Raw genomic sequence first — 27,985 nt, 5'->3', positions numbered from 1 at the left:
AGCAGCACAAGGGCAGCAGCGAACATGAAACAGTAGTCGAGTCAGTCAAACTGGCAAACCAAAGCTTTATTTTTTTTGCTTAACATCTTTGCTACAGTACCTAGGACTGTGTCTCTATACATAATTAACAATCATTCCTGAAAGATTGGTATTTGGCACCAGTTTGTGTTTACCTCAAACACTTGCAGGGAGTATTAATTTCAGATCAATTTGGTTTCTCAACAGAATAGGAGCTGCCATCATGAAGCCAATTAGCTGAGTTATTGGAGAAGCTTAAAAACAAAACAAAAATTCCAAAGTCCTTATCTAAACCAACACATTACAGAGAGCTCCAAAACAGAGGTCAAACATTAAAAAGCTGATATAGACTCAAGTGGTTTATAAAACCTATAAAAAAAGACTACACCAGCAAATATGCCCTTTCAATCCACACAGTTTAGAAATTAATGCAGGGAGCAACACTTGCTAGCTGGAAATCTTGTCATGAGAGAACCACGCATATACCAACAGGAGTACCCAAAAATCAAATGTCAAAAAACGCTCCAATTCCGAATCCACATAAAAGGAGACAGATTCATAGGAAGATTCAATCAATCCATGAAATTATAATTGGTTGGGCAGTTCAAACTTCCCTCAGCAATCACTACATCACTCACACACACAGGCTCACATGTACACAGCTCAATCCCATTCAAATTCCTCATGGAATAAAAGGATCCCAGGCTTTATTGAGTCTTTCCCTATCATGCAAGAAATAAGTCTGGCTGTGCTTTAATCACCATCATGTATTACTTCAGCCACAGAGTACCAGGCGGATTAAGTAGAAATGCACAGTTTTTAGCTCATCATCTCTGCAGAAGTATTTGAGAGGCTCAGTTCCTGGAGAATTCTGGGTGGGCACACAGTGTCTCTTCATGCAGACTCACTAGCCTCTACTGGCTTAATCATGTGGTCCGGTTTGTTGCCAGCAGCATAGTGATCCCACATCTGAAGATAAAGCCGCTCCAGGTCCGTTGTGTACTGTTTCGTGTTGAACAAAGGACTGGATATTCTCTGCTTCCAAACTTTGCCACGTATTTTTTTCAGGCTACAAAAATAGAGTTTAAGCAGTCACAAGAGGTTCCAAACACTTCCTAATACTCTTTACTTTTGAAATTTACTATTTTCAGCTAACCCAGAACTGCTAGTACAGCTGTTTCAAAAATATCTGCTCCCCCCCTTCCAACAAATTCATACTGCCATTTCATCCCCTCATCATTTCTGATACAGACCAGCATGACCACTTCAACTCAGAACTGTAACATTAATGCATTAACTTACTGCATTATCTGTACTGCAGTAACTTTTTACAGCACGATTTTAACTTGAAGTGACAAACTGCTTAATCTTCAATTTAAAAAGAACAAAAGGTGAACTATATTGCACTTTTTACCAGGTAAGAGCCTGCACATGAGCAATTTCTCCATAACAGCACTCCTAACTGAGTAACAGTGCTACCTGTTTACTGTGAAAGCAGAAGCTGAGTTAACTACAAGACAAGAAACATCTAGACAAGGATTGCCTATTTTAAATATTTTAATATCTGCAAGATTAAAACTACTTATGTAAGTCTCAGCACTGTACCCAAATACAGCATTTTACATTCTTCATGTTACCACATTACACAGTACAAGTTTGCTTACTATTCCAGATCAGTTCCCAGTTTCACAGCAATATCCTCATATTCCTGTCTACTTTTTGCAATGAGTTCAAGACAACCCAGGCAGGTAAGCTGGGAGGCAGCAACTCGTGATGCAAGAGTCTCACCTGTAAAAAAAAAAAAAAATTTGATAACAGGAGTGAGCTTATCAAGTAACACATTGCAGAGTACGAGTTACTTTCCTTCTGCCTCTACAAGAGGCAAAAGTTTATTGGGCTTGCTGTTTGTTATTAAAAAAAATTAGTAATATTCAAACCCAACTGTTCTAGGTAGGCTCCCTGGTTCATTACCCGGCATAGTGACCATTGGAGTCCCAGCCCAAAGTACATCCATCCCAGTTGTGTGCCCATTGCAAAGTGGAGTATCTAGACAAACATCAGCCAATTGCCCTCTCCTCACATGTTCTTCTTTGGGGGCAACAGGAGAAAAGATAATTCGGTTTTGGGAAAGACCCAAGTTTTGTGCATATTGCTGAATATTGGGTTCTCCTACAGCTGGGAAACGTAGCAGCCACAGTACGCTGTTTGGAACTCTTTTTAGGATCTGTAACAAAAATAAAGCAGCAAATACAGAAAGTTTAGTCAGAAACATTTCTTTTTCCAAACAAGAAATTACCACATACCAAAATGAAGCAAAAGGCATAATCATTTGATACTTCTGAGATATACAGCAGGAAAAAAAAATAGATCACCATTTCAAGTGGAGTAACTAGAATTGCATTTCTAATCCCACTGAATGGACAGCAACTCTGAGCAACAGTTCATAGAGAGAGGAAGTATTGAAATTTATGATCTCATCTATTTATAGGCCCATGCTATGGAATATTAAGAAAACTTACCCCTCAAGTAACTCTCAGCAATACACTATAAACTGGACCTTGATACAGACACTCAGTGCTCAGATCTTTCAATCTACCAACTGTCAAGGCCAGTTAACTAATTACTTAATTATGCAGACTAGGGAAGACCAAACTTATTATTTCACAATGAACTACCAGCATACTGAAGCTGTCCAAGATGTAATTTTTCATTGGCTAGAAGTACAGATGTGATCTGACATCAATCAAAAAAATTCCATATTCTATTAACACTAAGTCCTGCAACATGAGCACTGTAATGATTCAAACCGCTCAGGGTCGATGTTTTCCACAGAATAGGTACAGTTTTAACTTGGATTAAGTTTCTGCTAACTCAAAACAGCTGTGTTCCAGAAGTCTGACCTTAGATTTCGTATTAGATACAGATACTCACATTAGCCCACATCTGTAAAGTGGAAGGATCAATCTTATACAGCTGATTAAAGTTACAGTATACAACAGAATCCTCTGGTAAGCCATACTGAGAACGGGTAGTAACAATTACAGTTCGTGGAACTTCTTCACCAGTTGCTGCTTTGTTGTTGATCTAAAGGAAGAAATAGCTACTGAACACTGAAATTGCAGGAAACAAGCCTATGCCCTGTGGAACTGTCCTGAGACACACTGTAACATTTGTTAGCATCATAAGTTACTGTAAGCATATCTTTGGTTTTATTATACAAAAATAAAATTGTCTACTTACCCATAACAAGAATTTAACTGGTATGCATACACACTTGTGGATGCCACAATGTTGCAACCACTAAGGCACAAAACACTGGGCATTTTCATGCCCTTGCTATATCTCCCTGAAATTCCCAGTAACTGGAATAATTGGAAAGAAGAAACATATAAAGAGGCATTACACATTGACTCCTCCCCTCCTTGCAGTCACTTAATTTCCCCGAGACTAAAAATGAAATTAAGACTTCAAGGAAGAATAGAAAAAAATATTTAGAAAGCAAAGGGGGAGTTTTGTTTGTTTGGAGTTTTGTGGTTTGTTTGGGGGGTGTTTGGTTTTTGTTTTGTGGTGCTGTTGGGGTTAAGATAAAAGACAACAGGCACAGAATAGATAGTCAAGACTGAAGATGCAGATTAATATGTAACTGATAAGACTGTAAGGAACTAGCTAACAAGGAAATAATGGGGAATGCTGAAAATTAGACTAGAGGAGTTATTAATGGACTTTCAAAAAAGAATGGATCTTCCAGCCTTCACAAAGCATAGGAATATGCTAATAAAAACAGCAGAAGATGAAGTTGGGATAATCAGAATACCATGCAAGAGTCTTGAGGATTAGTAAAATATGATTTTAGTTTTTTTTTTTTTTTAAATAATGCTAGGCAATGGTGGGATCAAAGACAGATAAAACAATGAGTACAGATAGAGCAAAACAGGTACTTCGAGCCTGTTTCATGTATTTTACATACATCAAGTTTAGCTCAGTGGCAGTGCAGCCAACCAAAATAAGCATACTGTTGACAAACTTGACATTAATGACAATGACTCACTGTCACTGACTCTGTTAGATGATGCACGAGATAATTTAGTTCAATGACAGTTGGTAAAAGTGCTACTTATCTGGGTCACTGAGGAGACCTCAAAAACACAATGCACAGTTCTCAACCTACATCAATAGCTGGTATCAAATTACAACAGGCACAGAGAAGAGTTATATTAGTGTGATCAAAAGATAAAAATCCTGTTAAAAGAGCACCAACAGAGCTTATATTGTTTCATCTTGGAGGTGGAGTGCTACAACAAGAATTCTCTATCATCCTCAGGGGACAAAAATTTCAGAAAAAAATGCTAAAAAGCTTACTGACCAAACTAAGACATAACCTATTACCAACTTAAAGGAAAGTCTCAGCTGTGAACAAAAAACTCATAAAAAGAAACCAAGGCATGAGATTATGGATAAAGCAGTGATAATAAAAGGTCTCAAAATGATGTAAAAGTCTCCTGAAGGACCATAAGCTGACTAAAATTCATGAGTCAAGAGAGTTACGCCTTAAGATATGGCATACCAAAATACAGTATTTTAAAAGGAAGAACTGTTCTGCAAAGGATGAAGTATTACACAAAAACCAGTAACTGTCACTATCACTAAAATCCCATGAACTGTTAAGCACTGAGAGGTAGTATAGTGCATGGTTCAGAAACATGTAAGGAGATGAATAACCACTGTTGAGCTACAGTGGAATAACTTTGCCTGTATTATCTAGCAATTTTTTTCTAGAGGAAAAACACAACTGAGACTGGGTAACAGCTCACAAATGCCCCATAGGCTGCAGGCAATGAATCAACGTGACAGAAGACAGACATTTGCTTGGAGGTTTTTCTTCCTTGTAATGTTAAAACATATAGATACAACATAAACTCAAAAGAACAGAGTCTTGAAGTGCCTCACCTGAGTAGTTGCTAATCCATTACTGATGTTGAATCCATTGATAGTTATCTGAATTTGCCCCCGATTAATCATCTCAATCACAGCTTCTGCAATTGTGTTCATAGGAATGACTGGCATACTGAGGGCAGCATTGCCATCTGCATTGTCACAACTGTCAGGACACTTCATCTAAGATAAATCACGTAAGCATCAGAGAAACTACTAGCTTCAGTCCCTAAGACTGAGCACACAAAGGAGAAGCTCTCACCTTAACAATCTTGACATCGGGGAGGCTGTCAAGAAAAGCCTTCAAGTCAATGCCATTCAAAACAATTCTGTTATCATAAATATGACCATTGGACTTGAAATCAATGACTGCTTTTTTCTGTTAAAAAAGAAGTTTTAAAAAAGTTACAAGATCCCTTACTAAGTGCCATTTTATAGAGACAGCTATGGAAAACACCTACTTTCTTGCTCTATCTTTCTACATACCTTCAGATGAGGGAACATGTTGGCGTGGTCTCCAATAAAGAAAGTGTTTGGCATGTAAGCTAATTTTTCTGAATACTGCTCAGCCACCTCAACTGGGGAAGTTTCTTTATCTGTGATGATATAATCCATAAACAACGCCCCACTGGTTCCAGGATACCCTAGCCACATTGCCTAAAAACAAGAAAGCAAGGCTCCAGTCCCAGGTGCATTGCAAAAATAAAGTTAAAAAATCAACACATTTTAAGTTAAATTTTCTACCTACAGATTCAAGTTCCTTCTTGTGCTTTATCAACTGAAGAACAACCATTAACCCCAAACTTTAACCACTGAGACAGTGAATGATTCAAGGATGTTCTAAAATTGATCCCTCTAGCAAAAGGGCAAAATATCCAACTACATGCAGCTATAGCCAGAATACTAACCAGCAATGATTACAGCTTCTCTTAGCTGAGACAACTTCTGTAGCCTAGAGTTACTCTGATTCAGGCTTCTCCCATTCTCCTTCCATAGGCATTTCAGAAAATCCTTAATCAAAAAAACCTGACATTGATTCTGACTTATTCTAACAAGAATTTCACTAAGCCTGAAGAGATTAAAACACAACTAATTTCCACAACTGCTTCACATACCCTTTCTTTGTTCTTACTAAAGCAAGAAAGCCAGTGGTGTACAGAAACCTCATACAATTAGAGAGTTCTCTTTCAGAACACAGTCAACTGCCCATAAAGCACATAAAAACCCCAAACTACTCTGCTTCAACAGAATTATCCTATTTGCTCACATACGCTAAGCCCTAAAAGTCTCACTCGCTGATCAACATGAGCCTTCAATGTTTCTTCCATTCTGCCAGAAGAAAAATTCTCCCTACTCACAAGTGGTTTTTTGGAGATTCAGAGCCCTCTTAGTTACCTGAATAGGTGCTGGTCTCAGGGCAAATAATTCATTTCGGGCTCCTTTGGTGTAACCATTCATATTAATAAGAATGTGTATCCCATCCTGATGGATGCGATCTGCTGCTTTTCCATTACACGGTATCTGAAGAATAAATACATACATAAAAGTGATTTTTGTTTTCAGTCTTCAAGTAATACCGTGGTTAGTCATCAGTGTACCAATGGATAAAGGTCAACTGCATAATTTAATTTAGGTGAGACTCCTGGTTTTACAGAGATATGAGTCCTCAACTCAATGAAAAAAACCCCACCCTGTTGAAGCCAAAAAAACCATAAGTTTGCTAGACACAGTTGAAGCAGTCACTGACAGAAATTCTAACTGTGGTACTTGAAAATTGCCTCTGCACATTCAAATCGGATTATGATAGCTAGTGTTGCCAAACTCATCAAGTCATGCAGAAAAATGTCACGAATAGACTACAGAAAAAAGTTCAAGCAACATTGAAACTGCTTTAGTTCTCAGCTAAATCAAAGAACAGCGGAACTTCACGCAGGTATTATCAATGACTTTCAAGAAGAACAGCAAAGCCTTGGAAATTACAATGTGTCTCTTCCTGTCTAATACTGAAAGGTTAACAATTAAACAGTTCCAAATTCCTCCAAGAATTAATTATGATTAGTCATTACCTACAAGCATGTATGTCTAGCTCAGCAGCAGTAAAACAAAAACCAAGGGCTAGAAACTGAGGCTATACAAACCAGAACAGATCTCACCACCATCACTTCTGTAAGGCTAATTAATGATCAAAGCTCATGTAGGGCAAGCGATAGCTTCCTAAACTAAGGTACTACAGAGAAATTACTTCAAACTGAAGACCAAGAGTAAGCCAATTAACTACTCCACAGCTACTGCTAATGCTGAATCACTCTACAATTAAAATTTTTGTAAAAAAGGAAAGCTACTTCACATTTTATAGCAGGGTAAACACATGCACATAGGCCATTACATCTGAGCGGACAACGATCTGAGTTCTCATCTTAGTTTAACTTTCAGTAAGTTACATTGCTAATGCAATAGATCACAGCAAACTGTTTCTATTTGTTTGACGCTCCTGTACAAATCCTTAAGAGTTGCACTGTAACCTAAAAGTATGAGTTTGGTGCCTCAAGAACTTTAAATAAGAAAACTCAGTGTATCACTCTGGGCAAAGGAAAGAATTTTTCCTATACAGCTGTTAAACGCAACAATAAATATGAAAATGCTGCCCTATTTTACTATGACCAAGGGCTTTCAACATTCACAGCTGCAAAAGCCAGGGGGAGGGGAAGAACACACAGGTGGCTTTCCACAAGCATAACTGAAGCTCGTTGTTCTAAAAGAACATTTTTAAAGATGAACTTTGCAAAATCCATCTCAGAGAAATTCTGCTGACACCAAGTTAGCATTTTTACTTATGAGAGCAGATTCTGAACAACATGAGTTTAAAAACTACATGCAAGTTTTATCTATCACCTAATCTAGGACTATCCAGGTGCCAACTCCAGTTCCACTATTAACATACACTGATTATCCCATGTTGTTTTAGGGTTTTGCAGTAATCTTAAGATGGTATAACAAGTCCTTGACTTGTGTATACTGAAATCCCCATCAGTTTTTACTTAGAACTTAAAAAAAATCCAAACTACCTGTAAACATTACCAAAACAGCCTTTTGATAGAGGGGCAAAATCCCCCGTTAATCACTAAGCCTCTGTCCTGCTTTACTGGAGTAAACTTATTTGCAGTTGTGGCATCTTGACTTATCCACAACATTTAGATGTGGCTATTATCTTAAGACCTAATAGAACAGTTATTCAGTATTGCTAATATTACTTTTTAATAATCACACAGATGTCACGTAATAACCACTGCATCCCAGGTAATGTGTAACACCAATATATCTACAAACTCTGAAATTCTCAGGACTAACATCAGTCTAATTCAACAGATGATTGCAACTAAAAATCTCAAACTACAGGCAGATCTCTTTCTTCATTCAGATTTGCTAAAAGGTCAATGCATCAAAAAAGCCTACCTGAGATAAGTCTGTGAAATGATTTGCTTCAGCCATGACTTTTACACGGAAGTTTGTACCATCATCAGGGCTCAGCGCATAGCAGAATACCTAGAATGTGAGGCACTAAAAGTTGAATGTCTGCAACAACTTGCCAACAAAATAGCTTTGTTATAAAATGTATGATATTACAATTTTAAATTACATCTAGTTTCATACAGGTATTGTATTTATTTGTGTGGCATTTACCAGTTGAGAACGAAGTCCAAAAAAAGAAAGGGGCATTAGGCATTTGACACATTTGCACCAGGCCTCAGTTTTCCTTAGTTCTGGTGCTACAGTATGGCACTGCATCTTGCATAGACACGTATACAATGGCCTCATCAGTGCAAGGTAAAGTAATTTTAACAGAGAATTTAAAGCTTATGCAAATCATAGAATGGTTTGGGTTGGAAGGGACCTCAGAGATCATCTAGTTCCAACCCCCCTGCCATGGGCAGGGACATCCTCCACTAGACCACGTTGCCCAAAGCCCCATCCAACTTGGCCTTAAACACTTCCAGGGATGGGGCATCCACAACCTCTCTGGGCACTCTGTTCCAGTGCCTCACCACCCTCACAGTAAAGAATTTCTTTCTAACATCTAATCTAAATCTACCCTCTTTCAGTTTAAAGCCATTACCCCTCATTCTATCACTACACACCCTGATAAACAGTCCCTCCCCATCTTTCCTGTAGGCCCCCTTCAGGTACCGGAAGGCCGCAATGAGGTCTCTCCGGAGCCTTCTTTTCTCCAGACTGAACAATCCCAACTCTCTCAGCCTGTCCTCATAGGAGAGGTGCTCCAGCCCTCTGATCAACTTTGTGGCCCTCAATCCAAAAAATGCCTTTTACAAGACACCTTCGAATTTGTAATTAGCGAGAATCGTAATTATGACTCAGGTTGAACAGACCAGCTAAGTCTTGGGGAAGCTTTTTTAACAGATTCTTTAAACAGTGACTAGTTCTCTCCAATTAAGAAACTGCAAGTGTATCTGAGAAACTCAAGGTTGACAGGTTATGTATACAGGCATCTTTAGCTAACCCAGCACATATAGATACAGAATAGAACCAATATGCAGATAATTTATTATTATCTTGATGGACAAAAGCATGGTTTTAGTAAAATAGATAATTTAAATTAAGCTCTGTAGATCTTTATAAATCCAGAACAAGAAAGACTGCCTGTCCTTTGTCTTGAGCTGATTCAAGGTCAAATGGTGTATTCTCCCCACCTCCCATGTAGTCAGACCACCAATTTGTTTAATTAAAAAAAACCTGCTTCATAGTCACACTTCTGGTAACAATTCAAGCATGCAGCTCTGCCACAAGGATTTCAGACTACAAAGACTTCATGACCAGAAAAAAGCAAGAAGGTAGGGGGGAAAAAAAGCCCAAAACCAAACCAAACCAAAAAATTAATAAAAAACACTTTTGCAAGGAAAGGACTTAAAACCTTTTACAAAGGCAAGGCATTCTCATGTCTTGTAAAAGAGGGGCTCAAAACCAAGGCAATTTAAACAGTCATGGGGAAAACAGTGTAACTGGGAATTAGTTCTATTTGCAGTCTTAATCCCTTAACATGACACAAGAATAAATATGGACATGACTGTCTTTAGCAATGCCAAATTGTCTATGTTCCTTCTGGAGTAATGGTAGTGTATAATTTCCTTTTGAAAAAGCAGCAACCAGACCAATCCAAAGTTCATGTTTGTGATTCAGGTATCCCAGAGAAAAATAGATGCAAAAAAAGCCAGCGGCACAGAGCGAACAAAAACCAGATGCATATCTGTAATTCAGAAGTAACCAGACAGTAGTAGCTTGATATTAAAACACATCTATTCGAAGAACAGCAGCTGAAGCTTCTTAAAAAAAAAAAGTTTTCCATGGGCCACAAATCCTACCTACAGTAATTCTAAGGACAGGTATCTAGTTTGCCTGCCTTCTAAATAACACTTCATATTGTTAAAGGAGGATGACTCAGGCTGGAGAACTCTTCAACCCATAAAAAAAAGCCTGCTAACAAAAAAGAAAAACCACAAACCTAGAAACAAAAATTTACCTTTCCCTAGATTACCTGCCTGCACCAAGAAAAAGAAAGTGCCACTTACAGCCATATTTAAAGCTTTAAGCATGCCATTTATATTTTTACCTCAAATTTGTCTGGGTTATGCATGCCTGGGATTGACTGCATTAGGTGTGAGGTTGGATGGTTTCCAAAATCAGAGCTCACATAGCCAACACGAAGTCGACCTTCACTAGCCTTCAAATCCTTGGGATGCTCATATGGTGGCTTGTGAAGAACATTAATCTGTCAAGAAAACACACACAACTACTTATAAACTCAGGAATCAAACCTAAATGCTAAAGAGAGGGACAAAAAAATCCCATGAGTTTGTAGAATTAACTTTATCCCACATTCAAGTAAATGGTTCATGGGCATCTGTTGTTTCAAACCTGCATTATACATATTCTGTTGGAGCCAATGTCCACAAAATGTGTTATGAGACATCAATATACACACATTCAGCCAGATAAAGACAGATATCACTACAAGCTGACATTTCTGCTTTTCTACCAACCAGGTTGGTTTGTTTTCGTTTTTTAACTATTCCACCCCTGATTATTAAATATACTGATACCACACCACTATGACCAGGAAGTTCTCAAACTACAAGCCACTTGTCACTAGAACAGTATTCCTACGAAGCACCACAGCATGCTTTCTGTTCTTATGCTCATCTTCCCCAGTCATCAGTTTGTAGCCACTGACAGGATTATCAGGCTATTAAGACAAGCCAGTTTAAAAGCTAAATGTTATCTTCTGAAGTTTGAGATCTTGACATTAGTTAACCAGACCCTTCCATTGGCTGACAGAGTATTTTCAATTGTAAATGGCAACCTGCTCAAGTAGTCCATCTCAACATTCACAAGTGCCAACAGTTATGACTCTCTAGTTGAAAAGAAAAAGAAGTTCTATCAAATTTAAGTTAGAGAATTTGCCGTTGACTGCAACTGTACTCTTGGCAGCTTGAGGTGCTGTCCAGTCTCGTGGAAATGGCACACAGTTAAGTAATTGCAGCAAGAGATGATTTTGGAACAATCTATTCTACTGTATACAAAGTAATCCAAAACAGAATCACAATGAATACTCAAGTACTTCCTACTGTGATGCATCACCCCTGTAACACTGCTGCCATCACCACTAAAGCGAGTGCATTTGGAAATCCCAGAGCCAAATCTCACACTGGAGGCAAGGTCAGGTTCCAAGCACTACAGATGCTGGAAAGGACCAGATTTTGAGAAACACTATCACACAGCTGCCTGGATCTGTTTTACTGTCAGGAAAGAATAGTTTACTCTCTGCTTTTCCAAAACACCCCTTGCATGTACTTTGCAAAACTAGGTGAGTAATACCACGTCCTATCTCTCCACAGGTCAGTGACTCAGAAACCTTACAAAGGCTGATACTAACTATGTATTAGATTTTCATTAGGAACACACAAAACCACAAAGTACTTCAATCACAACTGGCCTGTATAAAACTTCCTACCTTGTCCAAACACAGATTTCCATGTCTCTCAGCAATAGCCTTCCTAAAACTGTGAGAAAGTGGGTACAGCATGCTATGATGTGGGTGGACAGAAGGCAGTCTGTTTTTCTCCAGCTGATCAGCTACAATGCTAACCAGCTTCTTCATTCTTTCATCATAGTCTGTCCAGTCACAGACAATCTAGAAAAAGGAAAAATTAAAATAATATTAAGACAGCTTCCTTTGACCTATATCAGATGTTTCAGAAGTTCAGACTAATGCTTCTTCCAAAAATGGAAGCAAGAACTTCAGTAGCGACTGCTGATGACTGTATAATCTCATCTTCTGATTTAAGACTTAAGTCTATTCTTTACATTTAAATTAGTGATTGGTTGAGGTGATCAAGCTTAGCATTTGCTGCACAGGAATCTTAAGAATTACCATCAAAGCCCTGTCTTCCTCACCTGCAAACAGTGGGCCAAGTTGCAGTACGCATCTGGGAAATCAGGTTTCAGTTTCAGAGCAGTGCGGTAAGAGGCAATGGCTTCTGGTATATTCCCTGAATCCTGTAAAGACACAGAAATGAGTTAGCAGATAAAAATACACTCAGGGTAAGTACTTACAGTGCCCCATCATACTCTAAGAGTGAATCATTTGCATGTGCTACCTTGTGAATAGAGGCCAGGTTGCTGTGGGCATCAGCAAAAGCTGGGTTTATCTGAATGGCACGGGTGTAGCACTGCAGAGCTCCTTGAACATCTTGCATCTCCTTCAAAGTATTTCCCATATTAGAATAAGCATCTGCAAATGTGGGGCTGATTCTGAGAAAGATAATATATGTCATGAACAATAAAAGCTCCTCCTCCAATGAGGAACCACACCATACCCAGACTTTTGCATTAGCAAAGCAACTATCTGAATTAAAATATGCTACTGTAAGTCACTTTCTGTACAAATCTATGGCACTTTCCTGTTATGAAAGGCCGGGACTATTATAGATAGTACTCATTTACCTAATAGCCTCTTTGTAATGCATCAGAGCTTCCTGTAACTTTCCCTGCTGTTGCAGAACACTTGCTAGATTTGAATGAGCAGCAGCGAACTCTGGAAACACCTGGAAGAAAACAGAGTAGAATCTGTCTCTCAAATGCCCCAAGTAGACCACATCAAAATAACATTTCTTACTCTTCTTTTTATATGACTCAGGTGTCTGAGCAGACGTTCCTCCACTTATGACCAAAGAGGGGAAAAAACCCTATATCATATTACACATTCCCAACTTTAACTCCTCACCTCTCCCTCACCACATTCAACTGTACCTCAAGAGCCTTCCGATAAAGACGGACAGCTTCCTCAATATTCCCCTGTTCCCGTTTGATGTTTGCTAGATTGTTGAGAGAATCTGCATGAGTGGGACAAAGTCGAAGAGCTGTATTGTAGCATTCTTCTGCTTCTACCACCTTCAAAAAAAAAGGGATACTGTTAATATGGTAATATTTGTTGTAACAGCACTGTTAACGGGAAGTCATTATACAATCATTTTTAACAGGTTCAAGATGGAGATTTCCTGAATTATTCCTCCTTATGACTGAGGACAACATTCTGTATTAATGAAGTTGGTGACACCTGGTATCTAAAATAAACATTCATTGTACTTTTAAACATTTTAAAAAGGAAAAAAATACTCCTTACACTGCCCTTCTCCTTCAAGGCGTTGGCCAAGTTACAGTAGGCATCAGGGAAGTGGGGTTGTAGTTCAATAGCCCTCCTGTAGGTGTCTATTGCTAGGTCTATTAGTCCTTGCTCATAATACACACAGGCAAGATTGCCATGCACAACTGCATGATTTGGACTCAAACTCAAGGCTCGTAGATAAGCTGCTACAGCTCTGTAACAAGAAAAAGAAGGTAAACAATCATCCACAGACCAGCAATTATGTTTACCTTGGTCATAAAAGTGACCGACATTTAAAAAATGAACTTGAAGGGATATGTATTATTAACACACAAATCTGCCCTACAAGATGTTACTGAAAACACAGAGGAGTACTGCCTGAATTAAAAGCCCAATTAAGGGATGAATTATTATTCATGTTATTCTAACACTATGCTCAATTCTGTAATAACTAGCAGACTTGAAATACTTCATAAAACAGGAATGTTCTCCTCCCACCTGATGCTGTATAGTTATTAAGGTAAGTCTTCTGGAAAAAAAGTAAAGCTTTTGTCTATTTTTTTTAAACACTCTTGATTACTACGATAAGCATGAAACCTTTGCTCCATTTTCTTCCAGTTTATTAAATAGTAACAATATAAACAGTATCACATTATTATGTCTTTATTCTCTCTGCTAACCTAACACATGTATCATACTTATACTTCAAACTTCACTCTGTTCAAAAGTGAGATCTTTAATTATGTGCTCCTCTAACACTATATAAATGACTGATGTATTCTAATCTGATTTCTAGAAAAATCACAACATAGTGAGTAAATTCTCAAAAAGGTAAAGTCTAAAATTATGAGGAAACATGCCCCTGTTTGGTCCATTAATTCGTGGTTAAAACAGAAATCACTGAATTACACTGTGTTCAATCCACCTAGTTAGAATAATTCACCTGTTCCCTGAAAGCTTTTATTAAATTTAGAGCCACAAACTACAGCTACCAGAAATTGTAATCCAATTAACAGATGCAATATGGTACACTGCATATAAACAACACAGCCTAGATCTTCTTCCAGAAACAAAAGTAAGATTCATGTATCAGATCAGAGATCTCAAGTTAGCTCAAAAAGACAGCAACAGTACTGCAACTCCATGCAATAACATGATGCCAACACATAACAAATACAGAATACTTAATCAGATGCTTAGCTGAATTTCAGTATTTCAACTTGTCTTACATAGAAGGAAAATTTTAGAAGACACTTGTGGATCATGTCCTGAATCACATAATGAAAAGAGAACTCAAGGGTTCATGCCCTTCTCAGACATCTTATCTTCACCTGTCCCCAGCCTTAATTTAAAATCTATTTTCATCAGTAACTTCAGAAACTCTCATTTTTAACATGTGATTAAGTACAAGAAAGTAACTAATTATTACATTCCACAGGATTATTTTCTTTAATTAATTCCAATAGCCTGCTCTGTATGCATTTCAAAGCCATTTGCTTGCTTAGCTTACAGCAGAAGTCTTTGCTACACTGTCCAAAGAGGAGGAACCCCAATTTGTATCTTGATACATCTGACAGGCCACTGACAGTGACAGTACTTATCTACTTACCTGTCAAATATCCTTGCCTCCTTCAGGACATTTCCCAGATTGATGTAAGCATCCAAAAAATTTGGGTCAAGTGTTACAGCCTGAAAATATTTTTGAAGTAACAGTTTTGAGCATTAACACAAAAACATTCTCTATGAAACCTAGTTGGTGGGTTTTTTTGGTTCTTGTTTTTTTCCCCTTCTTTAAATTTGAGAAACCCAATCTGTAAGCATCTAAGACTTTATCAATAACCTAGTAAGGAAGGAAAACTTAAGTTATATAAAACAATCACAGAGCATCAAAGTTATTTATTTGTAGAAATGACAGCACATACTACCTGCAAACTATTTGTTGGCTTACCTACTCAGTTGCAATTACTACAGAATAATTTGTTAAACATTTACTTCACATTAGGTTGATCACACTTAACACTCCTGTCTACCCATGCTATGCTGCCTTTAATTTGCTTTTAGGGGAGAAAACCCTACAAAAACTAATCCATATCCTTTCTCTACTGCAAAATAGGACAGCATTTTAAAACTTTAGCAGCCCAGGAAAATATAGACAGTTTCACAAGAGCAAGAAAAGAACAAATACATCATGTGTGCAGGGAAAATTCAGTAGCCACTTAACTAAAACATTTTCACTCCCTTCAAAACTTAAGAACCAATAAAGTTACAGAAGATGCAGTAATAAGCTACATGTGAGTATCTGACAGGCCACACTCAGTGTCTCATGGGAACTATTATTTCTAAATTAAAATACTTTATAATCTACCACTAACTAGACACAGATAAAAAAATCCCAAGCAGTTAAAATTATTTTTGTAGATCTTAAGCCATAAATATCAGTAAAAAACTGTCTAACACATCTTAAACACAGTTTTCAGTCACTTTAGAAACTTAAAAGATGAGTACAAACTGAATTAAGACACTAACTAGAAGGTATGAGACAACTAGTTAATGACCTCAATCTAGAGAAGTCTGAAACAATACTGGTGAAAAATAATCCTGAAGAAGAGGAATTAGTGTGTCACTTAAAATTGTTCTCCACCATTACTCAGAGGACAGTAACACCTGAAATAAAATCACAATGAAAATTGATTTTAAACAGAAAGTTGTTTCTCCCTCTCACACATAACACACCAATCATTCCCATCAAATCAGATTTTTAAAAAAATTTATTCCGGAAAAGGACTGTAAAACAACTTAATGAATTTTCTTATATTTGACATGTGTGTGAAGTCCTTAGGGCAGTTCTAAACAGATCTCTCTAGCGGCATACAGGCAGTCTGAAACATCAGCAAGTAAAAAAACAATTAACACAGGAAGTTAATTAACAAGATCACAGTAAGTTCTCTGCTGATCAAAATATTTCTATCATCTACAAGCAAACGACTGCATGTACATTAAAATCTAGCAGTGAAGCTGACTGGCTTAGATAGTTACCTTTTCAAAGTGATGAATTGCAAGCCAAATTTCTCCTTGGGCATTGAACACACAGCCAAGATTACTCCAAGCCACTGCAAAGTTTGGTTGAGTCTCAATTGCTTTTAAGTAACAGGCCTTGGAACAGTTAAAGAAGAGAGATACAAGGGAAGGGGAATATTTGTAAAAAGAAAAAAAAATGAGAAAGAGTAATTGTTAGTATGCCTTCTCTAACCAGCCAAAAGTGACCCTGCAGTATAGGCTAGCTTGCGCCAAAACTAATGCGCTGCAAACTGTTGTTGATCCTGCGCCAGCGCAAACCAAAACCTGGGTGCAAGCCCACCATTTTTCAGTTATGCTGATAACAAGTTAACACGCCTTTAGACACCAGGTCATCACAGAAATCATCTTAAAAATAATTCAAGTTGTTCAGCAGAAATATCCGCCACCCTTAAGTGCATAAAAACCAAAAAATTACTGTGTAAAAGCAACTTCATTGTGAAATAAAATTATTAAATTGTGAAATATTCTAAACCAGATAGAAATTACTTTAAAAAATTAGAAAAACTACTGAAAAAGATGAAGCCAATCTTCAGTTTTAATTGTCCTTATCAAGTAAGATGACACACCCAATCCATATCTTGCATTCCAGTTTCTTCGAATACATTCAATCATCTGCAGCTTCAAAACCTCAAATGACAGGACTGCATGAAGGTTTAGGTCCCTGTAATGCAAGCGCAAGAAATCGCTGCGCATCCTAAACAGCACGGCGCCACGCTATCGCTGCGAACTGCTTTGCTACGTTGATTGCCCCTAGGTTCAGTGAACGGCCAACCAGAATCATTAATCTACCAGACAGGCCCATACAGAAACTCACATATTCAATTTGATGTCTGGACTCTAAATGCGTTACAACCCAATTTTATCCAAAAGGCTACAGCCTGGAGCTTGGGCAGTCACCCAATCAGAGATTAATCATCTAGTCAACCGTTCACGAGGGCTTAATCGCACGCAGTGCGCGTTACCGCTGCGCAGCCTTTGCGCTACTGCAGGATCACAGCGCATCATCAGAAGAGCAGAACGCTGCAATCCAAACAAAGAAGAAAAAAGGAAAAAAATGAACAACCAGAAGAGTTAGAAGCTTTTACTATTAACTATCTCCAATTATTTCTTTTAAAAAATATTTTAATTTACTTTTACTTTATTTCTTTGAAAGAATTTGTGGCTACTAGTATAAAATATTTCTTACATTACTTGCTTGTAATTAAATATTTTAAGCTGTTTTTGAAGCCACAAGACAGAAGATTCAGGCATGGAGGCAAATGGTTTTGCTGTGGCAGTTACAAACCCGTTACCATATTTCTCATCATGTGACTTTTCGGTGCGTTCCTTGCTGGAAGAGGAGGAGGAGGTGTGTGTCTGCCCTAGATCCAGGCCTCGAGCTCCCTTCAGCGAGGCACCTTACGCATGGAATAGGAGGTTTCACCCACCTGAAACCTTCTAAATACAATATCAGTGGTGAAAAACCAAAAACAAGAGAGAAAATAAAACAAGATCATTAGTAAGAGTTCAACAAAGCAATTGCATTTTTTTTTGGATAAGTCTTAACACATGGGAATGAGGATAATCTGTCTGTAACAAGGGAGACATGCAGAAGGGAGAGGGTTAATCAGGGCAATTGCATACAGCAGGGACTTTTTTTGGAAGAAAGGCTCTGAAATATCTACAAAGAAATTAAATTTTAGTTCAAACTGCAAGGAATCTGCTGGCTTGATCTTTCAAATGGACTGATAACCAAAGAAACACATTGCAATTTACTCAAGATGTTTTTCCTCATTTATTAAGTTCTCACAAAACGGAATAACACTTTCAAACTAGGTGTCTCCAGAGCTCTGAAACAAAGAAGTCAGCAACCTAAGGCAGGCGCAGTGTCTTGGCCTATACCAGTCACACTAAAGCTGCAGTGAAGTGCAATTCATGTTAGCTGTCCGCTTGGTGGGCTGAGAACCAAGTGTCTCAAAGACTGTTCAAATTCTAAATGCTGCTGTGAAATATTTTCAACCTGGAGCTGATCAAATCAGTTAGGCTGCCCTAGGACAGTATGCACATCCAAGTTAAGAGAAATCAAAAAAAATAATGAACTTTGAACCTGCACTCCCATTACCCCATAAAGATCATTACCCGCCCCCCCACCACCACCACCACCAATGGTGCTGCAGCCAAACAGACAGCTACGCTGTTCATACACTCCACTTTTTAGCATGCGCGTGGGGCTTGGAGCGACAGACGTGGAGTCCAGAGTGTTTCCGATTTCTCCACACTCCTCACCCCTGCAGCGCGGACGCGTAAGGTGGCTTGTAACAAGACAATTTCTTTGTGCAATCCAAGTTTTAACATGCCAAGAATTTTAAACTCATCTTGGTGTTCAAATTCTCAGTTTAGGAAACACAAGACTGCTAGAAGCCACCTTTCCACTACAGCAAGTTTTCTTTCGATCAGTTCATTTCCCAAACAAACCAGCTTTGTCCTTCTGATTTCTTTATTTTAGGGGAGGGGAGAGGGAAGACATGAAGAAGAGATATTCAAGGGGTTTGCATACTGCAGCTATTGATCATTTACTAGCCTTTCTTCCACTATCAAGGAAAGGGAAAAATTAAAAGAATAAAAATCTTTAAAAGCCAATATTACAAGATAACATTTGGATAAGTTTCTTCTCCGCTTACAAGCCACAAAGGACTTTAGAAGAGCAGCATTTTCAATAGCACCTGCATCGTACAGGGATCTCGAGCTAACCACAGGCTCTCTGCTTGGCATCAGCAGGCAAGCCTCATATTTGAAGGACTGTTATTTATTTCCAGATAAGAGCATGATGGAGTCCCTGCCCAATACTTCAGAATGGTATCAGATAGTCTAGTTCAGCAGAAAGGCTTGGTAATGTTCCATTTCTTGACTTAAACCAACTTTTAAACATGGACATGCCATATCTTGCCCTGCAACTACTCTGGGATGTTTCAATGCCTTCAGTTTTCAGCAGTTTCTCAGACTGTCTGTAGATCAACGCAGATCTGAAGACTTGGTGCAAAGTTCAAGTTTTCAAAACACTGACGTTTACATGTATTCTACCCAACACCTACCTTGGCTTCTTCCAAGCGACCCAGGGCTTTGAGCAGGTTCCCCAGGTCACTACGAACACAGTACAAGTCCTGAAAAGTCAAAGTCACACTATGAGGTTCAGGACTTCAGACATCCCAAAGGTCTTCACAGAGAACTTGCAAAGGAATGCTCCAGTCCTCTACAATGTATTTTAAATTCTTAATAAATACATCACAAATGTTATTTTTCTTGACCTAAAATTACAGCCAACAGATAATCTTACTGATATTAGTACTGTAAAAATACAACCATAAAGAAGTAGAAAGAACAAAGCAATATTTCATGCAATTCCTCTTTATACAGAAATATAAAAGAAAAAAAAATCCCTCCCTGCAGCATAAGTTCTTTTGCTATACGTAAGTATTTGAAGACCCCCCCTTTTTTTTTTAATGCATGACTGCAAACTTCTATTCTTAAGTTATATCATTGCCATTATGGCTTTTAAATAGATTATATATATATAGTGATATTGCTTCCTGTATCTCCTCAAAGCAGTTTTTCTCCCACTAATCCATCCACTTTCAACAGCCTTGCCACATGTTCTTGTTCTTGCATTTGTAACCACAGCACAGGCTGCAACTGCATTACCCAGCAGTAAAGACCACAGAATGGTGACATTTTTGCAACACTAAAGTTTCTAACCTAAACAAAATTCAACTCCTGTAACAAAACACCATCTTAGAGTATTTCTAACCAGTATATAAACTCTACTAGTCACACCACTCAGCATAGTAAGTTAGACAAGTTCACCTAGGCTGAATAACACAGTGAAACAAGATTTTGAGCTCTTGTTGGACTGGGTTTGCATTTGCTTTTCCAAAAACAATGTGTGCGCATCAGACCGTTGCTGCATTTTAAGTAATTTTTGACAAAACTTATGACCAAATAGCAAGCAGATACCGTCATCATGCTACGTAGTACTACACAAATTGAGTACAATGCAAAATAAAAATATAGCAGTCTGATACATTGTTTACTAAAAATATCAGTTCAAAACAGTTACAACCAAAAATCCAAACACCAGATCTATTTTATAGTAGTCACTTATAGACTTATACTCAGTTTCAGCCTATAAAACATAAAACTGATGCTTCTGTAAACCAGTCCACAGTGGAAAGCTAACCAAGGCAACTCTTATCACCATGAAATTTCTGACTTCGTGATAAAGTAATACCTGATGATTTTTCAAGATCTCACATTCAAGTCTGAGCAGTAATTCTATCACTGTAATGATACTGCCTTAAAGCACACAGAGATAAATACGAGGTTATTCACTGAAAAGTCTGAATTGAGGAAAAAAACCAACAAACCAATTCCTTGCTTTTCTGTTATCTAAGTATGAAGTATATCATTAATTTTATGGTGTACAAGTTAAGAGGGAAGGATTATGACTTGCTGGTTTTTAAAAACCTGCTATTTGTGTGTCCTGGGACAGCAGTAAGGTACAGAATTCTTCTATAAAATAAAGCTTTACTTACAGGATTGTACTGAAGGGCAGACACATATGCTTGTACTGCTCCTTCCATATCACCTGCAGCTACCAGCGCAGCAGCCAAATTAATATATCCATCAATGAAATCTGGTTTGAGGCGTAGTGCATGTCTATAATGCTCAATTGCTTCTTGTAGTTGTCCACGCTCCTTGTACACATTGCCCAAATTCGAGTAGGCTTCGGCCAACAATGGATTCTGTTTAATAGCCAAAGTGCTGAAGTGAGCAGACCTGGAGGAAATTAGACAAGTTAGGAAAAAAAAAAAAAGAAAAAAAAACCACCCTTGACTTTCAGTGTTTGCCTGTTTACCTACCTACCTAATGAACATTCATGCTTAGTGAGCCAAACATACAGCTAACAAATCTGGACTTACAGAGTTGTCTTGTATGTTTAGCTTCTAGCTTATTAAACTATCATCTCCCTGTTCCTATTTCAGATTCTACTGAAGAAAGACAATTCTCTTTTACAATCAGTAGGGTTCAAGCCACCTCACCAAAGCTAAGCTCAACACACTTGGAGAAAACACTACAGAAATCCTGTGAAGCCTCTTCCAACATTTGTGCGCTTTACGCAATGTTCCAATCTACACTCTTTTCAAGAAGCAGGATATAGCTGATAGATGTAGATGTAAAACTCTATTATATCCTCCCCCATTTTATTTTCCCATATCTGAACTGTTATTACAACTTCATTCGGAAGCTTATATAAAATAAGTCTCAGTCAGAAATTCTTAGTTCCTTCACCAGCACGCTCAGATTTACACTTAGAACAAGTAAAGTTCAAAATGCTTGAGGCACAGAAAGCAAGATCAGGAATAAGCAAGCAGAAAGAATATAGAGACAACTTTCAGATCACAAAAATCCTTAACTAATCACACCATTTGGCAACAGTCTTGCAACTTGAACAAAAAAGAAAACAAAACCACAAACCTCCACACTGCAGGTGGAATAAACAAACAAAAGCCTTTGTTTACAGATGTAAATACCTCCAGTACACACAAGTGTGGCTAACCCTCCGATATTAACATGTACAATATTAAAATAACGTGAGATAAATGGTAAGATCTGTTGTTTGTTGTAAAGCTAGCAAATCCAATTTGATTTTCTCTTACCCTAACAAAATGCAAAAAGTAGGAAGATTATCTTTGACCAGTCCTTACTGCTGCCATGAAGTTAGTAAGTATTTGCACTCAGTGATTAAAAAAAAGAAAGAAATGTTAGAACAGAACTTTTGTCAGCTATGCTCAGCACTATTAGAGGTGCAAACTATAACGAAAGCTTGACAGAACACCTCAAGTTTCCTACCTGTCCAATCTGCGACACTGGAAGTGAATGGACGATAGTAATAAAAGCACACCAGTATTATCAGGCTCTTGTCTCCAAAGCTGCATGCAGTGTCTCTCTGCTGCTTCAAAGTCTCCTGCCTGATACTCCCGATGAGCCAACTCCGCTAACCCTTGGAAGGAAAGCATACGTTTCGTTGGTTCTGGAGAATCACCAAAACATTTAAGGGGGGAAAACAAGAAGTTAGATAATGGGAACAAAACAATGTGAAAAAGTGTACACAACTGAAGGATGAAAGTGTTTGAAATTACATAAAACACTACAGCACGTGGCAGTTTGAACTCTCAGATCTTCATGCCCCAACCTATATTTCTAACATTATCTGTGCAAGTCTGTGACTTCATCAGCTAATAACAGGAAACATGTAGACTACAGTGACTGTGAATATTTGTAAGTCAATCATTTCCCATTAACCTGAAATATATTTAAAGAGATTCCTGACATGATACTGTACTTTGATTCCTAACAGCAGAAGCGTGGCTAAGAGAACCAGTCTCCTCACTCTACCCCAAAGACTGTACATCTTATGCTTTGCAGTATTAAAAACAAACTCTAAAAACTTAACAGGGAAATGAAAGACAGCAGACAAAAACTGCAAAGGACTTGAACAAGAGAAAGTTTTGCTGTGCCAGTAGTGAAATCCCTTTCTAAAAAAAAAAAAGTACATGTAACATTCCTTAAATCTTCTATACTCCTACATTCTCTATAATGAGTAAAAGTTCCTACACAGAAAAAAATTGGGTCTTGGGAAAAATATCTGATGAGACACAAACACACACTTCAACAATTATGCAACTGGCCTACAGAAGAAACCATTAAACAAACAGGGTACAGGAAAGAAGTTACTGCTTCTGGAGGCTTAGCTGGAATGGGAGTGACAAAATTATTTTAGTATTTAAGATACAATTGTGGAGAACAAAATACTCAAAAGAAGCACCACCTGTTTCAGACAAAAACAACTGTAAGTGTGAAAAGTAAATAAAATTTCTTACAAGCATGGTTCTGTATTAAAATATAGACAAGTGCAGCTTGGAAAAAAACACAACCGTTCATCCTAGAAAGAAGTGCTGGCCTTCAAATTCTGCCTTTATACCAATTGATTTGTACTATTAAAATATTTGATTACTGCAAGTATCTCTTATTTTTCCTCCTGAAGTCCAGCATTTCCAGTACTCTGCAGTCACTTAATTCCACTCATGAAACAGTTCCACTGGGACCTACAGTTTTAAAATTCTGAATTTAAATGAAACTGATAAATCCTTCCTAATATGAGGAAGCACCTCAGTATCTGAGAACACATATTTTTGCAGTTCGGTACTGCAAAAGTCCACTGAGATTCTTTAATTCTTTTGTGAGAACTTTAAAGATAGCAAAATAATCACAAAGAGATTAGGTACAGAGTTACTATCTAGTGTTTATTTTATGAAATTGGGATTGATGTAAATTATTTTAAAAATTGCTTTTTTTGGCAGTAGCAGGTTTTGAAGATTGGTTACATCATGCAGTGTTTGCAATCTTAAGTTGTTTTTCCAGATAGTATACTGTCTCTGCCAGCGCAAAAACCTTGAACTGTTTCACAGTAAGTTGGAACTACCGAAGCTACTTGTTTTCAGATACTTGACAAATCACTAACCAAGAATCTTTATCCAGATTAGACTCCTGGTTTCTAGGAGCCTAGCTTAATAGCTTTCCAAACCCTCAGTAAGGGAAAAGTGGACTTCAGTATCGGTTAAACCTACTGGCAACAGATAAAACTGTTACTCTACATAAGAATGACAGCACCATTTATGAAAGTCTAAGGTGCAGACAGTAATAATGATACTGAAGTACCAACACTCTGTTCCTCACTCCCTCCCTCTGCCCTCAACAGCCACACAGGTTTAGCCCCTCTGGCAGTCAGTGTATTTTCAAGTTCTGCTGATAGCACAAACATAGGGAAGTTCAATAAAGGAAGAGCATATCCCATGGAATCACTACTTCTTCAAATAAATTTCAATGGTGCTACTAAATTTCAAAGCTAAAGTAGAAAAAAAAAAAACCACACCACCACACCACACACAACAACAAAACAAGTACCACACACCACACCACCAAAACCCACCAGAACTCTGAAGTTTAGACTTAAATTCTTATGACCACTTGGAAAGAAGCTTCCAACCTTTATCTAAATGCTACATTTTGCTTACTTAAGTAAAAAGTGAAACTGAAGTTGCAACTCCAAGGGCAAGAGAGAAGGCAGTGCAGACATACTGTATTTAACACCTGGGAATAAGAATTGCTAACAAAAGCAACAAAATAAGTGAAACACTAAAATTTTCTTTCATTTATCAAGGCTCTTCACAAATCTTCCTGGAACACATAAAGCAACCAATCACTCAGCATAAAACAGCCAGTGATCTACCTGCAAATGAATATTTTACCAATGATCCTCGAGAAGTTTGTTATAAAGTAGGAAGTGGACAGCTATATCACAAAGTTAAAAAAAATGTGGTAAACTTTTTATTAAAAGTTGGCTGGAAGAAAAAGTTCTACAACCCAAAGAATCCATAACATAGTCATCAACGGTTGCTCACTGAATCCATTTCTAAAGAAAATAACTGCAGTGCAGAGCCACAGCCAGAAGAAACCCTTATCAAGCCTTGCATACGCAAATTTATGTACGTAGGCCCACTTGTGCTACATGCTTTCACTACGACCTTGGAAAAGCCTACAAAACCCACACAGAACTATCACAAATGTACCCAAGGTCATTTTTTTCCCCAGAAATAACATCCTAAGCACTTACCATACGCTCATGCTCAACCTTGCGTTTAAAATCTAGGCCCACAGGAGCAGCTGTCACCTCCATCTGGGAGGCCGTGAGGAAGGAGCACATGACTCTCCCCAAGTGTGCACATGTTCTTTTCACCCCCACAGATCAAGGCTGCAAAAGGATGCTGCAGTCTGACCAGACATGCAGTTCTTGCTAAGGAGCAAAGAAATACCATACTGCAGCACTTAGCCCCTCCACTTCTGTATCACTACCATTTCTCTTTATATCCCTATCTCTGCATTGCTACCCCATCTCTTTCTCCATAGATCCTCTTTTTTGTTCTTCCTACTTTTCCCAGACATCGTTTCAGCTTTTCATACTCTTCCTTTCCTCTGGTTAAAAAAAACACCTAAAAATCTGGGGGATAACACTGTATTGTTCTTTCATCCTTTCAGTAAGCAGAATACATCTTTTTCTTGCTCTAAACGGAAAGTGAGATTTCTCCTCTTCTTCCTCCCTTCCTCAAGTTCTGGATCTGTAAACTAAATGTAGGACAGTATCCTTCTTAGCTAGAACACGCTACCTTACTTTCCAGAAAAGCGCTGTACTTCTCGGCTATGCCACAAAAGACCTGCTCCTTAAGCGTACCGAGATATTCTGGACCAGTACATTTTGACTCAGGTTTTTACCGTCCTTCGTTCTCTACAAAAACTCAGTCACCTGATAATCGGATAAATATAGCAGTAAGAGAGCACCGCACTAAGAACTAATGGCGCCACGCTCCTCCAAGAGACAGTCGCAGGCTGTGCCCGGGTAGCACCGACAAGAGCCCGCCGAGGGACAAGGCCGGGCCAGCTGGCAGCCCGCGACAGCCCATCGGCGCGCCCGAGGCGAGGTGAAACAAACACAAAGGAGGCGGGGGCCGCGCCGGGAACAACCGCCTCGCCCAGGCCGCCACTTCTGGAAAATTCCGCCGGGAGCGAGCCCAGCGAGCACAGAACCCCGCTCTCAGGGCGAGCCACGCACAGCCCCGGGGGCGTAAGTCGCCGTGCGGCCCCAGACGAGGGCAGGGCCCGGCCTCCACAGGGGTGCGGCGCTACTGGCCCCCAGCGCGCCCATCCCCGCGCGGCACGCCACGGTACCTGTGCTGTCAGCTACATTCCCTACGGAGGACGCCATCAGGAAAAGGGGCCGGTAAGGCTCTAGTAGAGGCAGCAGAAGGGCCGCAGGTACGGAGAGACCCACTCAGTTAAAGCGGGCGGCGCAAGACCAAGCTGCCCACGGTCCCAGCGCGCTGAAGCAGCGTCTCCCGAAATGGCGGTGGCGGAGGCACCAAAATGCCGAATGGCTGCTGCCGGAACTTGCTCCCTCCGGCAAGTAGTCCGGGAGGAGCCAGCCGGTGGGCCCATATGGAGCGCATGTGCGGCGGATGGACTCCTACAGGAACTTCCTCCGCCTCTTTCCTCCAAGCCCGCCCTTCGGCGGGCAGGCGTCCTGTCACCGAGCGCAGATACATATTTGTCAGTTCAGGTATCCTTCCGCGGAAAGCCGTTGCGACAAACGTAGCGGAACTGCGCGTGCGCAACCGCCCTCTGTCGTGCGGATTATCCCGTACATGGCATCCGCGGTACATCGGGGTGTTGATGGCGCGGGACCTGCCGGAAGGCAAGATCGGGGTTGAGCGGACACCTGGGCCCGGCCCACGGCACTTGTGTTCACCAGGCAGCCACACCGGGGAGCAGGGAAACAGCAATAGAATCATAGAATCGTTTTGGTTGGAAAAGACCTTTAAGATCATCAAGTCCAACAGTTAACCTAACACTACCAGGTCCAACCACTAAACTGTGATGCTATCTACGTGTGTACATGTACCTATCCACATCTGCACGTGTTTTAAATACCTCCAGGGATGGTGACTCCACCACTTCCCTGGGTAGCCTGTTCTTACAATTGATAACCCTTTCAGTGAAGAAATTTTTCATAATATCCAATCTAAACCTCCTCTGGTGCAACTTGAGGCCATTTCCTCTTGTCCTATTGCTTGTTACTTAGGAGAAGAGACTGACACCCACCTGGCTACAACCTCCTTTCAGGTAGTTGTAGAGAGCAATAAAGTCTCCCCTCAGCCTCCATTTCTCAAGGCTAAATGACCACAGTTCCCTCAGCCACTCCTCGTAAGACCTATTCTCTACATCCTTCACCAGCTTCGTTGCCCTTCTTTGGACATGCTCCGGCACCTCAATGTCTTTCTTGTAGTGAGGGGCCCAAAACTGAACACAGTACTTGAGGCGCAGCCTCACCAGGGCCAAGTACAGGGGGACGATCACTTTCCTAGTCCTGCTGGCCACACTATTTCTGATACAAGCCAGGATGCTGTTGGACTTCTTGGCCACCTGGGCACACTGCAGGCTTGTATTCAGCTGGCTGTTGACCAACACCCCCAGGTCCTTTTCCACTAGGCAGCTTTCAAGCCGTTCTTCCCCAAATCTCTAGCATTGCATGGGGTTGTTGTGACTTGTATTGGGTTTGCGTGGCAACGTTTTGGTAGCGGGGGGGCTACAGGGGTGGTTTCTCCAAGAAGCTGCTAGAAGCTTCCCCAGTGT

At 39.4% G+C, this 27,985-nt stretch overlaps 1 protein-coding gene across 4 annotated transcripts; it reads right to left on the bottom strand.

The window, feature by feature from the left end:
• Positions 1-48: 48 nt before the first annotated feature.
• On the bottom strand, positions 49-26,780 carry OGT (O-linked N-acetylglucosamine (GlcNAc) transferase). Of its 4 annotated transcripts, none has more exons than XM_054838887.1 (22): positions 26,525-26,772; positions 22,592-22,772; positions 21,274-21,517; positions 19,777-19,845; positions 16,664-16,780; positions 15,237-15,316; positions 13,646-13,841; positions 13,273-13,413; positions 12,967-13,067; positions 12,621-12,774; positions 12,418-12,519; positions 11,975-12,154; positions 10,574-10,732; positions 8,404-8,493; positions 6,346-6,471; positions 5,437-5,607; positions 5,213-5,329; positions 4,966-5,133; positions 2,950-3,102; positions 1,990-2,242; positions 1,683-1,806; positions 49-1,087 (listed from the first exon to the last, which is right to left on the bottom strand). In XM_054838887.1, exons 1-22 carry the CDS (start codon positions 26,559-26,561, stop codon positions 913-915), a joined length of 3,138 nt encoding a protein of 1,045 aa, XP_054694862.1. In that variant the 5' UTR covers positions 26,562-26,772; the 3' UTR covers positions 49-912. The 4 variants fall into 4 exon arrangements, 3 of the variants coding, with proteins under 3 accessions (XP_054694862.1, XP_054694863.1, XP_054694864.1); XM_054838888.1 differs by having other exon boundaries at positions 22,592-22,742; positions 26,525-26,770; XM_054838889.1 differs by lacking the exons at positions 22,592-22,772; positions 26,525-26,772 and adding an exon at positions 17,998-18,142 and having other exon boundaries at positions 21,274-21,336.
• Positions 26,781-27,985: the final 1,205 nt, after the last annotated feature.

The sequence above is a fragment of the Grus americana genome, chromosome 12 (assembly GCF_028858705.1).
Source record: "Grus americana isolate bGruAme1 chromosome 12, bGruAme1.mat, whole genome shotgun sequence".
Taxonomy (NCBI): domain Eukaryota; kingdom Metazoa; phylum Chordata; class Aves; order Gruiformes; family Gruidae; genus Grus; species Grus americana.
The sequence above is the reverse complement of the archived record's forward strand: the minus strand, read 5'-3'. Positions and strand labels throughout refer to the sequence as shown.

Coding starts and splice junctions, on each gene's coding strand:
- OGT (XM_054838887.1), bottom strand. CDS start 26,561: ATGGCGTCCTCCGTAGGGAATGTAGCTGACAGCACAG. Junction 19,846..21,273: donor CTGCCCTTCAGTACAATCCT/GTAAGTAAAGCT, acceptor TTGACTTTTCAG/GACTTGTACTGTGTTCGTAG. Junction 2,243..2,949: donor CTTTACAGATGTGGGCTAAT/GTGAGTATCTGT, acceptor TTTTTGTTACAG/ATCCTAAAAAGAGTTCCAAA.